General features: G+C 45.7%; 1 protein-coding gene across 1 annotated transcript in view; it reads left to right on the top strand.

The window, feature by feature from the left end:
- The first annotated feature begins 251 nt into the window (after nt 1-251).
- The window catches only part of Antxr1 (ANTXR cell adhesion molecule 1), a 196246-nt gene continuing 178193 nt past the window's right edge, over nt 252-18304 (top strand). The window contains exon 1 of the mRNA XM_029535282.1: nt 252-745. Coding sequence (XP_029391142.1) covers nt 558-745 — 188 coding nt within the window. The 5' untranslated portion in view covers nt 252-557. The remainder of the gene's footprint in view (nt 746-18304) is intronic.

The raw sequence follows: 18304 nt of genomic DNA, 5'->3' as shown, positions 1-18304 counted from the left end.
TCTTTAAGATTTTTCCCCTGCCAAAAGTTCCCACCCAATTCCGCCCCAGCCAAGGTCTAGGGGACCCCAAAATTTTCACCGCCCTTGGCCACAAGATGGCACTCTTTGGACTTTTTTCACACACACACCAAAAAAAAAAAAAAAAAAAAAGGAGGGGANTTTTTTCACACACACACCAAAAAAAAAAAAAAAAAAACTTGCCTAAAAAAAAAAAAAAAAGAAAGGAGGGGAGAGGGAGGGAGCAAAGACAACGCACTGCCCCAACCGAGAACAATTTGAAAACCCACCCCATCATACTTAAAATCTAGGACAAAGAGCCGTCGGGACGGAACTGCTTCGACTGCAAAGCTTCAAGCGCAGCCTGGGAGCGGCCTGGTGGCCCTATCCCGGCAGCTCTACAGAGCAGAGCGCCCTGGGTCCCTGAAACTCGAAACCCCGGCTCAGAACCAGCGGAAACCAAAGCGAAATCCTTGAACTTCTTTGGACAATTGCTTCCGGGCGTTTGCAGAGAGCCTGGGGACCTGACCAGAGCCCAGGCCGCGTATGGCGCGCCCCTGATGTCCCACGGACGCCAGCGAGGCCAGCGCTCCGGCTGCAGCATGGACCGCGCGGGGAGCCTGGGTGCGGGCCTGCGGGGACTCTGCGTGGCTGCACTCGTGCTCGTGTGCGCCGGACACGGGGGCCGCCGCGAGGACGGGGGACCAGCTTGCTACGGAGGATTCGACCTCTACTTCATCCTGGACAAGTAAGTGCCTGGAGGATGCTGCTCTGGAGCGGGCGGTCCCTAGGGCGCACCACAGCTGGCCGCCGGTCCTCAGCTGCGGGGCGTCTGAACTGCTTAGCCTGCTTTTGCTGTCTCTGGCCCGGAGCTTGCAAGTTCAGGGAGGATGCAGTTGGCTCTATTTATCTTATTGCTTCCCACCTTGGGGAGAAGGAATTGCAACCAGAAGTAGAATTTGCAGACACTTCCAAAGTTGGAGACAAGGATGTTCTTCAAAATTAGCCACCTCTTTTTACAAAACGTAAAAATGCAGTCTTTGTTCTCGTGGCATGATGCCTGTTGACCCTGGGCACTTGTGAAAGTCCAAGGCACAGATTCTCCATCTCTGGGGTTCCAACTAGTTTTTGTGCAGACTTCACCATCCGATTAAGGGCTCTAAGCACCATTCTGCCCCCTACCCTATAGACAGAAGCCAGCCACAAGACCACTCTTCCGCCTGATTGGTGTTAACCAAAAATGTTTTCAAATGCTGGCAAATGTCTCCAGCACGCCTTGCCTTTAGAACTGAGGTGTAGATAAATTTGGGCTGTTGGTTTTTGACTGATGGGCTGCCAGGGAAACCAGCAAGATTACTCCTTATTAAAACGAACTTTGCTCAAGGAAGAACTGAGTTAAGTCCAGTTCGACACTTTCCAGATCCCCACAGGGTTGCCAAGCCACAGTTACTCCAGTAAGCTTCATGCGCTCTGCTGAAAAGCAGCTACAACAATAAAAAGTCCCTCAAGATCCGGGCTCCTTAGATCTGCACCAGTGCCAGGAGAGGCGCTGCAGTTACCGTGGTGGGGAGGTGACTTTCACAGACTGGAAAGTATTTGGGAGTTGGAACAAGAGTCCTGAAAAATAAGCTGGCCGCGGGACACCAAATGTGCTTCACAGTTGCTGCGGGGATTTGCTTTTTCCGTAGAGGCTGTTTTGAGCTCCAGATAGTTTGGATAAAAAGCGAGGTCTCTTTCTTACAGATTTAGGAGAAGGTGGATACTGAAAAATTCAGGCCTGGGCTAAGAAATGGAAAATCTTTTGTTCCTTTAGCAGGTGGGAACTGGAGCCCCTGGGTTGGGGAGCCTCTGGGACTGTGTCTGGAAGTAAAGATGCTCCCCATTGTACCCCTCTAAGGGGAATTGGGGGCTGGATCTGTGCCTCAGTTAGCAGGATGCTTGCCTAGAACGTATAAGGCCCCAGCACCACAAAAAAACCCATAAGCTCACTGCGATGGTGCTGGTGCTGGTGCTGGTGCTGGTGCTGGTGCTGGTGCTGGTGCTGGTGCATGCCTGTAAGCCCTGCCTGCAGTTGGGAGGAGGTCAAAGTGATTCTGGGTTCCTAGGCTACTTAATGAAGCCAACCTGGGTTGCCTGAGACTGTCTCAAACGACAAACAACACCAACAAAAACCATAGCTCAAGAAATTCCAAGAGACCCACAGGGCCACTTGAACAAACAAAAGCACCATCTCCCCAGAGGACTGCCTTGGTGCTGTGAGCATAACCTGGTGGCTGAAATCTAGAATTTGGACTGAATTTTTGGTCCAACTTATAAATGGAATTTCTTCAGGTGATGGAAGGGATTCAGTAGAATCATTTTAGGGTCATTTCTGAAGGGGGCACAACTAAATCAGCAGTTAGATTTTTTTCTTTCTTTTTTTTCTTCTTCTTCTCTTCTTCTTCTTCTTCTTCTTCTTCTTCTTCTTCTTCTTCTTCTTCTTCTTCTTCCTCTTCTTCCTCCTCCTTCTCCTCCCCCTCCTCCTCCTCCTCTTCTTCTTCTTTTTTGAAAAAAAAAATAGTGAAGACATGCTTTCTCTGCAAAAATTTAACTGTACTAGAAGGCACATCACTGAAAACGGTTTGGAAAAGTTCAAAGAGTATGTGGACAAGGACTATCCGTGTAAGCTTAGGCTTACATCTTATTACATCTTATAGAGAGTGACAGGGACACAGAAGCCAGGAAGAAGACTCTCGGGGGATTTGAATACATAAGCTCTGTGATCTTCTGGGCATGCCGATAGCACAAGTGAGATGCAACAAGGTGCTAAAGCGTTTGCAGTCTAATTTACTCTCTGAAGACTGGTCTTGGAAAATAAATAAAATTAGAAAATAGCTTTATTATGTCTTAATTTCCAAAGAAAACTATGTGTTAAAGCTAACATATGAACAGAAACATTCTGACTCGTTAGCATTTAAGGAAGCAGGGAGGGGACAGTGTGCTATTGTGCTGGCCGAGGCTTTTAAGGCATTTCAGTGTGCAGCAGTGGCCACCTGTGTCCTGCCTTGCTCAGGACAGTGTGAACTGGTAGTCTTTGTGGATTTGAACTGCATGGTAGAATTTTCTAGAAGGGTAGAAGTGCTTCATGTTCCTGCTCTCCAGAACAGTAGCTACTTGCCATGTGTGTCCCCCGTGCAAATGAGGACGTGAACTTTTAATTTTGTTTAAATTAAGTAGTCACATGTGGCTGCCATATGAGTGACGCAGATGACAAGATGCATCGGCAGAAAGTATCATGTGCTTCTAACACAGCGAAGGTTCTTCTTTTTCATCCAACACGTCTTTATCTTAAGGGGGAAAAATGCATTAGAAAAAGACTCCCTTACTGTGTGTCTATGGTAGTGCTGTTTATAGTAAAAAGCTGAGAATTATCTAAATGTCCAACAATGGGATTTTAGTAAGACATGAAATATGCAGAGTGCTGTACACTCATTGCAGATTGTGCATGTTTACAAGTTATTTTAGGAGAAATATATAATACTTATACTATTATGTTTCCAAACATCGTGTGCATTCCACCTTTGTAAGGAGCGAGGCCAGGCTTGATGCCAGCACTTGGGAGACCAAGGCCAACCTGAGCTAAGTAACTCGATTCCAACTGAGAACAGAGCAAAACAAAGCTGATACCAGTGTGTGTGTGTGTGTGTGTGTGTGTGTGTGTGTGTGTGCGCGCGCTTACTTACTATTAAGATAGCTAGCATTCCTCTCCAGAAGCTAATAGTTTTAACTTCTGAATTTCCAAATTTCCCTACAGTAAACATACTGGTTTTATATTTAACAAAATGTGATTTTGACTTCTCCACAAAATGTGTGGAGAGGGACTGTGGTCAGTGGGCTGAGTTCTCAGCCCCTCACTATTAAAAAAGAAGCTTTGCCCCCCCCCCCTCACACACACACACACACACTTAATCCTAAGCCTCTCTGAGTTCCTATCCTTGTCTTTCTTGGGTATTTTTGTGCTGAATGAAAGCTTGCTAGCATGTCTACGTCATATGCACACCTCCAGCTTGCACCTACAACGAGGGCGAGTCCATGTGATTTCTAAGTCCAGAGCTGGAGGATGGGCCAGTAGGCAGGCATGGCAAGCAGGCAGCAGGGAGTCCCTGCAGACAAAGTCCTCTGTCCTGGAAAGGAGCTCCCCAGACACTGCTGTGCATCACACGACCGACCAACAGACCGCAGCAAAGTGGGAAGGGAAAGAATGCTGACTGGGTTTGTGTTTGGGCCTCGGAGAGGAGACCCTTGGCTGCTGGGGTACTGGCTACAGGCAGAACAGTGGTCACAGGGAAAGAGTCTGTGGCTACTGTCCCCACCTCTGCAATGTCTTCGCCTCCTGCAGTCAGGGGCATTTTTAAAGCTCGGCTCATTTCAGCTCTGAGCAGGATGCATCTCTGGCCTGGAGGGAGCCCAGATTATATAGTTAATGGAACGTCATATTTTCTCAACCAGGAGCAAAGACCGTATAATGATAACCTAGAACACCACAGTAACACAATAGGGCGTTATTAAGAGCTCTGGCAACTGGGCCGCACAGGGCTCTACACTGATGGAATTTCATGTTTATATAAACATGCTTTTCTGGTTAGAGTTGGGAAGAGTCGTTTGCTGGGAATTCAATCAGGGATTTGAAAAGTCAGCCTAGGAAGGCCCCATCTAGAGAGGAGCAGCGGAGTCTCTCTCGAGTCTCCTGTGAGTCTCCAGGACCCACCATGGACATGGATGCACTGTTCCTTCCTGGGAGGGTCCTTTGACACTGAAATGCACATTTTCATGCCACATATTAATCTTCTTTATGTAGAAGGAGATGGAGGATTTTCCATCTCCGGTCTCAGGGAAGCACTGGCAATGATACATGTGCCATGAAAACTTCAAAAGCAGAATGCTGAGAAGAGACCACGGGGTGAAGGGTGGGGACTACAGGGCAAGACTTTTTCTTCAACCAGTGTCTCTATCTCTTCTCCCCCAAACTAAGGAAGCTCACTTTCTCAAATGCCCATTGGGCAGTCCAAGGTGGTACTGATCTGCAGGGCTGTGAGGGAGTGTGGCAGCCCAGGGACATGGACACGTGAGTAATGGATGCAGATTGATGCTTGTCATCCTAGACTGGAACCTCACTAGGTAGAGTATTGTTTTCCTGGAAGAGTCCTGGGTTTCTAACAGCTAATTTACACAGGAAAATTTGAGAGTATGAAGTTCAGTGAGCTTCCCAGTCCCACATGCATTCACAAGGGACAGAGGAGCTCTGGCTGGTAGGTAGACAGGTTGATCCCTATTCTGTAGGTGGGAGAAAGTTTTGTTCACTACCACCCTGGGTTAGAACTGCCCAGAATCACAACTAGATCCTGGCAAAGAAACAGAGCAGGACTTTCCTGCTCCCAACTCCCAGCCTGGTCCCTTCTGCTCATCTCTACCCAGCACCATTGGGTTGTAATACGAAGCACATGACTGTGCAGTCAGTGAGATCTAGTGGGTTCCAGGAATTGAAAAGCCCTGCACCAGAGTTTCAGTAAATCATGGAACCCAAGCAGTTAAAGACTGCCTAATTATGGAGCAGCTGTTAGACCACCGTTCATCAGTTGCTGCTGGTGGGAAATTCTCCATGCTCCTGCCAACACCGTTCCCACCTCCCAGAGACCTAGGGGTGGTGATTCACACTCGGGGGTGTGATCAGTATTCTGCACTTAAAGGTCCAATGAGTTAGTAGCTTGTTCAGATTGAATTTGACAGAAAAGGGAAATTTAAGTTTGCAAATGTGTCAAGGCACACAGATGTAGCTTGCTTTCTGAAATGCCTTGGAAGGTTCTTTAGAAGGAGAATGTAAAGTTAGAGCCAAGGGAGGGGAGCGGGGTGCATTAGAGCATACCTTGGACAAGCGCAACAGTACCCTTAAAAGACACCAGGATGGACTTCTCTCCAGGGCCAGGATTTTACTTTGTTCAAATGTCCCAGTAGTTTGGTTCCAGGTTTGAAGAGGGCCTATTAGTTGGTAAGACTGTCTGCAAATAGGAAGGCTCAGTGTGTAGACAAAAACTAAGGACAATGAAAGGGTTGGTTTTGAGTTTCTGTCTGGGTAAATACTTTATCTCTACTATTCTTAACTCTGGAGACCTGGGAAAGCTTGGAGTTGCACTGAGAATAGAGTCCAGGGGGCTGGGAGAAGACATCTGACCTATAATTATAACCTGTAATCATCTCCTAGCACTCTAGGGACAAACTCTGGCATCCCTTGGATGACAGCGCTGACACACAAATGCAGATTAGACTTGCTTTATGTGTTATGCTAACATAAATGGGTTTTGGATATCAGAACAAGAGACCAGACTTAGTCACTTGTACTAATTTAATTATTCCATAACTCAAGAAAAAGAGGATATTTGGACATTTTGACATGTTTTTCAGACATGCCAGGTTCTCATTGAAAAAGTCATTCGATTTCTTCCATTACACTTGGCTTATTCTTTTCATGTACTTGGCGTAGATATGTTCTCAATAGTGATCAAAGTGAGTGAAGCTCTTGGCCCAGCAATGAAAGTCCGGATAGCACAGTGCCTACAGCCAGCCACGTCCTGTCTCGGGAGGTGCAAAGAAGGCTGAAGCCGGAAGCTGTCTGGACTGGTGGCCTTTTAGGCAGAGGACATTAGAAGGACTCTGGGATTCAAAAGCTGAGGGCTCCAGTGTGGATTTGGGGCAGGGCGGGAAAAGTCAAGTTTAGAACAGCAGGGAGAATAACAAGTGGCAGTCACAGCCTGGCTCCCTGCCAGGCTCTGTGGCATAAATGGTGCCTGTACAAGCCTGTTTAGCCTTTGCAGTCCCCGTAACATCTGAACAGTCACTGTTGCCGCTTCACTGGTGGCGAAACTGAAGTGAAGGGTGAGACTACTTTAAGTGGTAAAGCCAACCTCAACCCCATGATTTCCTCGAAAGGTGCAAAGGTTAAGAAGTCAAAAGATCATGAAATCAGTCAGGAGACAAGCTAGGTTATGCTGTGGTAACGAGTAACCTTCAAGTCTTAGTCGCGGGCTACACTCAGGGCTGGCCTGGGAGCTAGGGCTCTTGGAGAGACCCTTCTCCATCACAGCTGCAGAGGAAACCAATGTCAGAGGAGGGAAGTGACTCAAATCCTCCCACTCGCAGCCCACTGGCCCAAACTGGTCATGTGACCTCACCTTGTGCAAAGGGACTGAAGGAATGTACACCAGGGGGAAGAAATGCCAGATACATGTGGGCATTCACAGTCTCTACTGCAAGCATAATTACATAGTCTGTAGGCCTTCGTAAGCAAGAATAGCAGCTACAGTGGGATATGGAGCCAACGCGTCGGGAGGGGTCAGTTTGGAGCTGGATCTGGGGTATATTGATCAATCAGAAGTCACTGCCGGCATAGCACTTCAGATCTTCCTGGGAGGTGGAGACGCCCTTCCATTCTTCCCTTCCCCAATCCCTCCATACTTAAGAGAAAACCTTTAATGCCACGGGTATTAAGAACATTAAATCAGTCAGGGCAAGCTGGTGATGAGCAGCCTGCAAACCTCAGTGACAGGCTACACCATGATTAGGTGGAACAGGGAGTGAGATGCCAGACGTGGTTCTCTGCCGTCTAAGTGTTCCGTGAGTGTATGTGAAGGACAAGAACTCCTCTGTACGTAGTTGGTGGGATCTAAGGGGATTTGACAGGCTGGACAGCCAGTGACGTCTTCCTCCACTGAGGCAACAGTGTTAAGAGTTCCTACACAGAGCCCAATTCAGAGTGTGACTTTGGAGTGTCTGGTTCCCACCCGTGTGTCTTGATGAAGATGCAATTGTCATATTCAGTGAGATAGTGTTTCGTTATGAAGGAATGAGGGTATTAAATATCATTAATTAATTAATTGTTAATGTCATGATTCTTCCTGATCACTGTGATAGCCAAAAAATTAATAGATTGCCTCTACACTGATTTCTAAGAGCCACCAAGTAGAGGCTCCACTTTGGGAAGAATCCTTGATAAAGGTTGAAAAGCAAAGCAACACACACCGAGCTTGCTGCCTCTGAGGCTGGAGAGACGGCCTCGTGGTTAAGAATACTCGGTGCTCTTGCAGAAGAGCTGGGTTAGACTTCCAGCACCCACATGGTGGCTCACAGTTGTCTGTAACTCCACTCCTAAGGATTCTGATGCTCTTTGGCCTCTGCAGGCACTACACAGGGGGCACAAGACATCTACTCAGAAACCTACCCCCTGCCCCCAACAAAACTAATTAATTAATTTTAAAAAAATTTAAAAGCTTGTTGATTCCTAGTACAAAAGGATTCATCCAAGCAGGAGAAGCAGCCATCAGGAGGAAGTGGACCAATGAGAAAGGCCGACCGTGGAAGGGAGTATGCTAAGGCAGTGGGTCCCGCCTACCCTCGGTCCACAGGCTTCACTGGGCACACTCCCGAGATGATTGTGGTATGAGTCCCTCACTCTCACAGTACGTGTGAGGCTGAGCAGAAAGACAAGAACAGCTGCCACACAGCTCAGTGACAGTGGCCTTCCTCCTTGCTGGAAGCCAAGGCAGTGTCCCTCTCCTAACTGAACTCCAGGAAGAATTCTTGCTCGGATGAGAGAGGCCAATGTGATGTGGAGGAGGAGAGCTGGTGTAGCAGCAAGGCCATGTCTTGTCCGTCAGTGTTGACAAATCTTGTGTTGTGCACACACATACCAGCCATGATGCTCATTACCTTGGCTCCTTTCCCATCAAGACTCCAGAAGGAACCGTGGGTGCTTCCTGCAGGATAGGGGAAAACCAAGCCTCACTTGTAGGGGTTATGAAGGGCAACTTTGGAAGCAGACAACTCCAGTTTCAAACCTCACCTCAAAGTTTGACCAAACACTATGAACTTGGGATTTTAAATCAGTTAATCTCTCTGAAGCTTGGTTTGTCCTGTTAATAAAATAGGTATTAAAGTCTCTGCTCACAGAAATGTTCTAAAGATTAAAATCTTTAATCAGCATTTGGCGAATGCATACCAGATGATGAGTGATAAAGATGGAGGTGCTGATGTTGATGCTGATAAGGATGATGGTGGTGATATGGTGATGTGACGGGTAGTGGTGAGAGAGATGAAAGTGATGGGATGATGGTGGTGATAATAATGACAAGGATGGTGATAGTAGTAGTGACAGTTCATGACAAAGGTTGTGGTTATAGAGTTGGTAATGATGATAATGGCATGATTGTCATGTGGCTGATCATAGTGGTGCTGGTGAAAGAGATGATGGCGGACATGATGCTGGTAGTGATGGGGTGATAATGGTCATGGTGGACAGCCGTGATGATGACATCAGTGATCATGGCGCTGTTGGTGACAACTAGCCCAAGAGAAATGCTGTGGTCCTCTAACAAGCGATTCCTCCCTATCTTCCAAGCAATGAGATCATCTGGCCAGGATAAAGGGCATATCATATCTGTTTATTTTTCTTCCTCTTCCCCCTTCCTCCACCTTTTCCTTTTTCCTTCCCCCATCCGCCGTGTGTGTGTGTGTGTGTGTGTGTGTGTGTGTGTGTGTTGTGACAGGAATTCATGTAACCCAAGCTGGCCCTTCAACTCCTGGCACTCCAACTTCTGTGAGGTGCTGGGGTCATAGGCTTGTGCCATTTCTCCTGGCTCACGGGTGCTGTCATTTCTAGTCAGTATTTATAAAACTATGCTAAGCCTTAGGAATTGTAGAGCCCACGATATGTCCAGCTCTCAGGGAGCTCAGGTTTCCATGGAGCAGATAACACTGGAGAGACTGATCGTGGAATCACGTGATTGATAGGAGAGGGACTTTCACTTTGGACCAGGAATATGGCAATTGAGCAAGATTTTTGTCAGATGTTAAAGAAGCAATGTACAAGAAAGCCAAGTGGCACAGACTCTGCCCTGTGGGTGTGACAGAGAAAAGCCTTAGAAAGAATTTGCATTCTATCCCTCCTGAAGTAAGTTTGGGGATTAGTGATTAATTTCTTTCTTTCTTTCTTTCTTTCTTTTTTTTTTTAAGATTGGGAGTTTCTGAGAACATGGTGGCCAGTGTATGTCTCGATTGGATATATATCGATCACCTGTTTTTGTAGAGATGAAAGAATAAGGGAAACTGAAAACTTTTTGTTTTGAGGAGCAAGACTTGAGCAGTTGGCTGGCTGTGTGTGAAGAAGCAAGTTTCAGAAAGCGAGAGAATCTTGTCACGGATGGATGGGGAGAGTCTGAGCATGTAGGGCATTTGGGTGGAGACGCTGAGCAGGCGGCTTCCCTGGAGCCTTAGGACTGAAAATAAAGCTTTGAATATTGTTAGCCTAAGGGCAGCTATTGATGTGGGTGCAGGTAATAATTAATATAAAGATACTAATATAAAGACTTTAAGATGTCAGGAAGAGGTGGAATTTGAAGAAGAAAAAGATGGCCAAGGTCCAATCCAGAGGGACTGTCAATAGTTGCCCAGGAAAAGAAGAAATGGTACTCAAATTCGGTCAGGCATGGCAGGGCAGTGGGGAGAGGGGCAGTACAGGGCTGTAGCACTGGGGTCGGAGAGGGGTGAGTCAGGTGAAGGGTGATCATCTGGGACATTCGCCTCTGGAGTCATCTCTTCCTGTGCTTCTGATATCAAAGAGTGATGCGTCCCATAAGCCAGGTCTGCCCATTCTCCACATGGCCGTCACCTTAGCTCAGGTCTCCGCCATTTTTACCAGTTCAGTGAAATCTTGCCCAAATTGATCTCCTTTTGTATTTCATCCATCTTGTCTCTTGGAACGCTAGCACCAAGTCAATCCGTTGGTTGGTTGGTTGGTTGGTTGGTTGGGTTTGGTTGGGTTTGGTTTGGTTTTTGTTTTTTAACACACATCTAGTCTTGACACTGACTTCCCTAAGCCCCACCTCTCATGCACACTCTGAACACAGTTAAAGCTCTTTCAGGACCAAGTGTGAATGCTTTGGTAAAATACCAGTGACTTTTATTGCTGTGGTCACCATGTAGTTCCCAGGTTCCATTTCTTACCACATCCCACACCTTTTAACCTTATGAGTTCCACAGCTAAGCCACACCCTTCAGCTGCTGATCGGTCATCCACTCCATCTCCACCTAAGTCATGCCCACTTATCTTAAGACATTAGCCGTGGGCTTCTTATACACTCCTCCAAACAATTAAGAACCTCCACCCCTCTGCATTGCATCTTGACTTAAAATTTTTTTCTCTTGTTTAGAGCCTCTCAAACCCAAACAAATCCTGCCCTCTGACAGGAGCCGTGTGGTCCAGAACATATATGGAAAGGAAGCATCCTTAGTGTTTGTCAGGAAACTTCTCATCCACACTTTATCTTTTCCATCGCCCTCTAGTGCTCATTGGTGGAAAACCCCACTAGAGTACAAAGGGCCTCCAGGGATGGCACAGTTTATAAGCAGCATCTTAATCCATCTGCTGTCACCCCTCCCATAAAAAACAAGAACATCTATGCAGATGATGCTGGAAAGCAGTGAAGAAGAGAGTGCCAATCCCATAGCACTCCAGCAGTCAAACAACAAACAGGACAAAGTGAGATTCGTCACTGAGTACTGGGGGTTGCTAAGGACCCTTGTTACCAAGGTGACCAGGAGAGGCCTGGTGTGGTTTTGTTGTCCCAGTATAATTAATAGCTTCCTCTTGGTCTCTCAAAACTGGCTCCATTTGGCTTTTCAATTTTAGGGTGATTGTGATTGTTAACTGTCATCAAAGAGAGAACAGATTAAAGACAAACTGTAACTGACCTCCGTTCTCTTAAAGTGGGCAACAGTCAGCCCTTTAAATGACCCAATTTTAAGCCTTTCCCTAGAGCCCCACTCCAGTATTTCCATATCAATATATGGAAATCCTGCTATCCTCAACTGTCTAAGTTCCTCACCATGAACTACAATTGTCCATTTCCTAACCCCACCATGGGGAGGCAGTATTGCATAGCCGTCATGACATGGGGTTAAATGCCTCATGAGGTCTTAGGCTTTGGAGCAAATTATGGTCCAGGGAATGTACAGATCACTGAGTAGGGCAGAGATAGCAGAGCTGGCCACACCCAAAATGCTAACTTTAATGGCAGTGATCCCAAGCACAGAGCCTGCTGCTTACTAAGTACGCAGTACTAGAGGAATCTTAGTTATTAACCTGTCAATTCCGAAGAGCAGACCAGGCATGTGTGGCTGACTGAATGAATGATATTCTGTAAAGAAGCTCAAGAAGATGAAGACAGAGAAGATGTTTAAAAAGAAACAAAAGCATCAAGACCAGGAGAAGATCCAGCAGTGCTCATTGTCTGGCCTGACAACCTAACATTGTCTGATTTTGTTCCTTGGGACTCACGGTGGGATAGAACCAGCTCCTGCAAGCTGTCTGCTGATCTCCACTCTTGTACTGTGGCACAAGTGTGCTGCCTCAGAGAAGTACATGTAATGCATTTTTTAAAAAAGAAAGGAAGACATGAATGGCTCTTAGAAGTGTTATCTCGGGGCATCATAAGTGTAAAAGCTAAAAGGTTTCTATCTGATGAACTCAATGAAATTCGAGAAAGGGACGAAAGCTTGTGACTTCAGGAAAGGAAGCTAAATACAGACAGCTTCACCCCAGCCCCTCTCACCATCACGGAGATGTGCCCCATTCTCCCACCAGAGGTCTTGAGAGGTGACTAGAGAGCCTACATCACAGCCAAGGGATGGTGACACACAAAGCTAGTAGGAAATTAATAGGAGAAACAGGGCAGATGGGTGGAGTGTGAACGAGGTCAGCCAGGGTCTGTTTTCAAGCCTGTTGCCAAGTTTAAGGAAAAAGAAAAATACTTTCAAGGAGCTTCTTGAACAAAGCTGGAAATAAATTTGAAGTAAGAAGTAGTGAAGAATGGGACTTGGTTGGACGAAACTCCCTTGGAGGCTACATGCCACAGTGTGCTATTCCTGCACAGAGCAGCTGTGCGGGAGAGTGGAGGGCAGGCATGCCACAGGGGAAATAGCCCAGGTAGCTTTAAGTCCTATCCAGCATGAACTCCAGGGGGATGCGAGACTTCTGGCTTTGATTATGTGGCTGCAATAAGGTCCCAGAAGGAGGCCAGATAGAGCATGAGGGAGCCTTGGGTAGAGACCAAGAAAACAAGAGAGAATGCAGGAGTGGTGTGAATATGTCCAGAACCAACCAACAAACCTGGCTAGGATGGTTTTTTTCCTTGTATCAACCGTGAAGGTCAAGAGGCGAGTCCCTCAATTCTCCCTAGCCTGACAGACGTCGTTCACATTAGCCCATCAAGACCAACCACATTCCCTGTGTTACTTCTTGGAGGAGCTTGAGAGCATAAGAGGATACACACGGTCAAACTGGTGTACAGTCGTTTGATTTACTTTGGAGTTCAGTTACCTTTCCAGTTCAAGGATGAAGATGGGGCCTAAAGATTTTTTCACACCTTAAGATAAGCCATTAAGTAAAATCACTGAGGCAAAAGTAGGAAGCGAAAGTTGGTTAGCTCCATCTGGCAAAAAAATATAAAACAAGAATTTGTGAAACAGAAGGTAAACTATGAAGTGGAAAGCAAGGGACCTAGGATGATAAAGTATAAAATAAGACAGTAGTTAGAGGCAGTCAGGAAGCAGCGAGAGGCAGAGCTGGCCATGTAGACAGTGACACTGTAAGGGCGTGGTGTGGAGTCATAATTTTAGGAGGAGATAGATGTAGTTAGGGGGAAGATGGTAAGGGTGACAGGAATGGGCACCCAGAGCGCCACATGCTCCTCATTGCAGACGTACCGTCTGGACAGGTCACTCACTTAAAGACTTAGTAGAAGACAACTCTTCCACTTAAGAAAGCCTGAAAATATGGATTGGATAGGTCCCTCAACTGAGAATCAAAATTCAATATTTATTGGACAAGACTAATACCTAGACTTTTTTTCTAATTAGAAATTAATTTTCAAGACAAAAAAAAGAAGAAAACACAGGTTACCTACAAGGGCTTTGAAACATTCAATGCAAAAAATGTGATTGCTAAAACGCATCTTTTATAATGGATAAAACCATTTTGTTGATGTCACTTGTAAGTGAAGAAAACATCAAAGCATTTTCAGATAGATACAGATTATTCTAGAAAGGGGAGTGGTTCGTTGTTGTTGTTGTTTTTTATGAAAATCATCCAAAGCATGAATCAAGATTTACAGAAACATTTAAACTGTGATGCTTGTTGCGTAAAAGGAGTGTTGCTGGGGGTGGGGTGTGTAGCTGTGATTGTGGCTCTCAGTAGACTGTGCCAGGAGGATGGAGAGAATTCAAGGCCCATCTGGGCTGTACAGCCAGATGCAAGCAGCCAGACCCAACCAACAAACTAAACAATAAGAACCAACACGACCACTGAAACCTTTTAAGGAAACAAAGGTCTCGCTGATATCTTCAATGTCCAGTTGACAACTGCACTGACAAACAAGAACTGTCTATGAGAAAGAAAATGTGAAGTCTTTGAGTGAGAAGCTTACACCCCGCTAAATATTAAAGTCCTTGGAAATAATGCTCACATTGCTGAGAAGTGCCCAAAGTAGGGCCAGCTCATCTAAAGGCGGTCGGAGAGACTCTTCCAAGGGCAGGAAGTATTCAGAGACTAAAATTGTGAGGGAGAAGCTTAGAGTGCTAACAGTTCACCACTGTGTGTGTGTGTGTGTGTGTGTGTGTGTGTGTGTGTGTGTGTGCGTGTGTGTGTGCGCGCGCGCGCCTGTCTGTGTGTGTGTGTGTGCATGTGTGTGTGTGTGCGTGTGTGTGTCTGTGTCTGTGTGTGTCTGTGTGTGTGTGTCTGTGTGTGTCTGTGTGTGTGTTGTGTGTGTGTCTGTGTGTCTGTGTGTCTGTGTGTGTGTGTGTCTGTGTGTGTGTCTGTGTGTGTGTCTGTGTGTGTGTCTGTGTGGTCTGTGTGTGTGTGAGACAGAGAGAGAGAGAGAGAGAGAGAGAGAGAGAGAGAGAGAGANAGAGAGAGAGAGAGAGAGAGAGAGAGAGAGAGAGAGAGAGAGAGAGATTAATTTCTAGGAAGAGGAAACATTTATGAAGGGCACAAAAAAAATAAGTAAATAAATATGACAGAAGATGATTTCCCTGAGCTAAAGGGAGATCAGCTGCTTCTGTCTAAATGAATCACCAAGCACTCCGCCAAATTAATTTTTAATGGTTCTCAAATTACATGATCTTAGACAAATTCTTAAAACATATGAGTAAGTAGAAAAGTCTACATACTTCCAAAAAATAAAAAAAAATAAAAAGATAATAGATTTCTTTACTTCCCATCAAAAGTAAGACTCAGAATGGCATTAATTTTTTTTACTCTGCAATATTTATTGCTCTAAACACCTCAGTAATTATAGATCTTGAATGAATGTGCCTTTTAAATCCCTCACCTAGCTTTGGACGTGCCAATTTCAAAATATGTGCCATCTGTGGGCCCTACTGAAAAGATTAGGTGTAGATTGATACCAAAATGGAAAATACATTTAAAATAAGATGTAAAAACAAAAACTCAAAGAGAGAAGTATGTGATGGCCCTAACAAGGTTGCCAATGATTATGGAGCAAAACTTAAGACTTGGTTGATTTTTATGGGAGAAAACACAATTTTGTGTAAAATAGACAAAATTTCCCTTAATGCATTTAATTAAGCTAGAAAATGCTGTTAGCTTCTGGCCCCACCCTCTTCCTCCCAGACCCACCAGGTGGGTCATGGATGACCTAAAATACCTTATATTTTGATGATAATCACCTCCTGTTATAGGTTCCCCACCCCTCACCCCTACCCCCAAGTTCCCTTCAGGAGAGATGTTCTGCCTTTCAGACACTGCATTTCCTGAGGCAGACTGGGAGAGTGGGGTCCTTTGGTTCTGGACACACAGGCTCACACACGGTCTGTCCTGTCCTCAAGGGCTGGGAGGTTTCTGTACTAAACTCTCACAGAAGCAGGCAAGGATGGAGACCTCAGTCTGTTTAGGAGGCTGACCCATCCGACATATCAACTGAAGACAGAATGATCATGGACAAAATTTCCTGCTAAATTTGAATACACACCTTGAGTTCTAAATTTCAAATATCAACAAAGTAACAGTGTGGTAAACTAGTAGGATCCCGAGCCCTGATAAAGCCATGGGCAGCACCATGTGTCAACCCTTACAGAGTCTGCCAAGATGGCTTCCACGGGACAGTGGAAACCATGGTATCAGCTACACTAACTCTGCAAGATGTCTCTGGATACTTATACATTCTGAGGACAGAGGGGAGATGAATAATAATTAATGAGGCTGATTTAATAAATATATTCTAAATCCTATACCCCTCAGAGACTAAACTTTCCTTTTAAATGCCCATGCAATATGTATTAGTTCACAGAGAGTGCCTCACGTATCCCAAGGCCCAAGGCTTCCCATCCACGTTCTCAGCAACAAAGAACTGGAAAGGAGCAGCAAAGAGCCCCAGGCCTTCAGCTCAGGACGATAGTGATGTTTCTTGTAGCAGCATGTTGTAGCAGCATGTCATGAGGAAGACAGGACAATATATTTTTTAAAAAATTAGAAAGATCCAGAATGGAAGAAGTGGCCATCTAGGACAGAGGTTGGCAAACTATGGCTGAGTCTATGTTTTTCTAAATAAAAGATTGTTGTAGCACTATCATGCTCACTTGTTAGGGCTCAATGTTGCTTTTATACTTAAAAAAAAACAAAACAAAAAAAAAAAAAAAACAGAGTTGTTGACATGGAGACCCTAAGTCCTGCCCACCCTCCAGTACCAAGGGGGACTAAAATATTACTGTCTGGTTCTTCATAGATAAAGTTGACTGATCCCCACCCCCGAACTAAGGAGACATCTGAAACCGTAGGGATGTGCAAAGAATATCATTACCAAGGCCGTCCTTCTGGGTGTGTGCCTGTGTGGTTGGGACTGGTGCCCTCAGAGAAGGCATTTGGCCGTATGCTCTGCTATTACCATCTTGAAATTCTTAATAACTTTTCAACAGGGTGAAAAGTTTCCATCCTGCACTGGTCCCAACAGCCAACAAAGGGAATCAAAGGAACAATAAGTATTTCTAAAGTGCTGTGTTTATTACTACATACATTACAACTATAATGAAATCCTTGATCCTCCCCACTGTGTCTGCCTAGCACAGTGAGGTGGGTGCCATATAAGGGGTGAGGCACTTGCCCTCTTTAGACCTGATATGTCACCTCCTTTTTAGCGTCTGTCCCCTGACCACCCCAAAACCCCCACAGGTTCTCAAGGAGGAAAGGGGAGCTCTGTCACACTGCCCCTCTCAGGTGCACATTTCTTAATCAAGGGACACATGGAGGGTCAATTTCTGTGCAATTGCCAACAAGGACTGAACTGCAGAAATTCACAATATCTTCTCCCTCCGTTGTGTGTAAAAAGAGATGGTACAAAGGGGCTTGTCTCATTGGTGCTATAAAAGTGAAAAAGAAATGGAAACCAGTCAGTGTGAAGAATGAAGACATCCTACTACTGTCTGACAAGAGCTTATGCAGCACGGAGAAGATGCAGGCATGGCAGATGATGTGTCCAGCTACATAAGGACATCAGTGTGGTCATGGTGAAGAAATCAAGGACCCTGGTCTGAATGTTCAAGCTTGGCGGAAAGTCTGGAAGCAGGTCGATGCAGAGTGGGTAGTGCCCAGTCTGACTGTGTCTGGGGGTTGGTGTGCAGGGGTGGGGACAGTGCCTAGGTTTGACTACAGCTGGGGTTGTGTGGGGCAGTTCCCATGTTTGAGCACCTGAGGAGGGGAGACAGGCCTCAGGGTCTACCTTTTGTTGTCTACCATACCTATATTTCCTTCAGTGAACAAGCTGCTTTGTTGACACTCTATTTTAAAATTCTGTCCTGTGGACCCTCAGCCTATGTCACTTCCCCACAAGTGATAATTTTCCATAGCATCTTTGGGTGACATTGGTCCATCCATTTTTAGCCTTCTAGGAGATGCAATGCAGCTTTCATGGGGTCATCTCTGAACAAATAGAACATGAAGTTCAGCCATAGAAGCGCCTGCTAGGACAACTTAACATTTTCTGTCCTAACAACGTTACTTTTTTTTGTTAAATTTGCACCAAAAATACCAGTAGTATGTAAGCTTTTCCTGGTTGTGTACTGTGTGAGTGAATATGAGTGTGTGCAGTGTATATACATGTGTTTGTTTATGTGTGCGTGTGTGTGTGTGTGTGTGTGTGTGTGTGTGTGTGTGTGTGTGTTGGAAAGGCAGAGTGGAGGAGAAGGGAGTACCTGTCTGGTTAAGTCACCT

Source organism: Mus pahari, chromosome 2 (assembly GCF_900095145.1).
Source record: "Mus pahari chromosome 2, PAHARI_EIJ_v1.1, whole genome shotgun sequence".
Lineage (NCBI taxonomy): Eukaryota > Metazoa > Chordata > Mammalia > Rodentia > Muridae > Mus > Mus pahari.
This window is presented reverse-complemented; position numbering and strand designations above follow the sequence as displayed.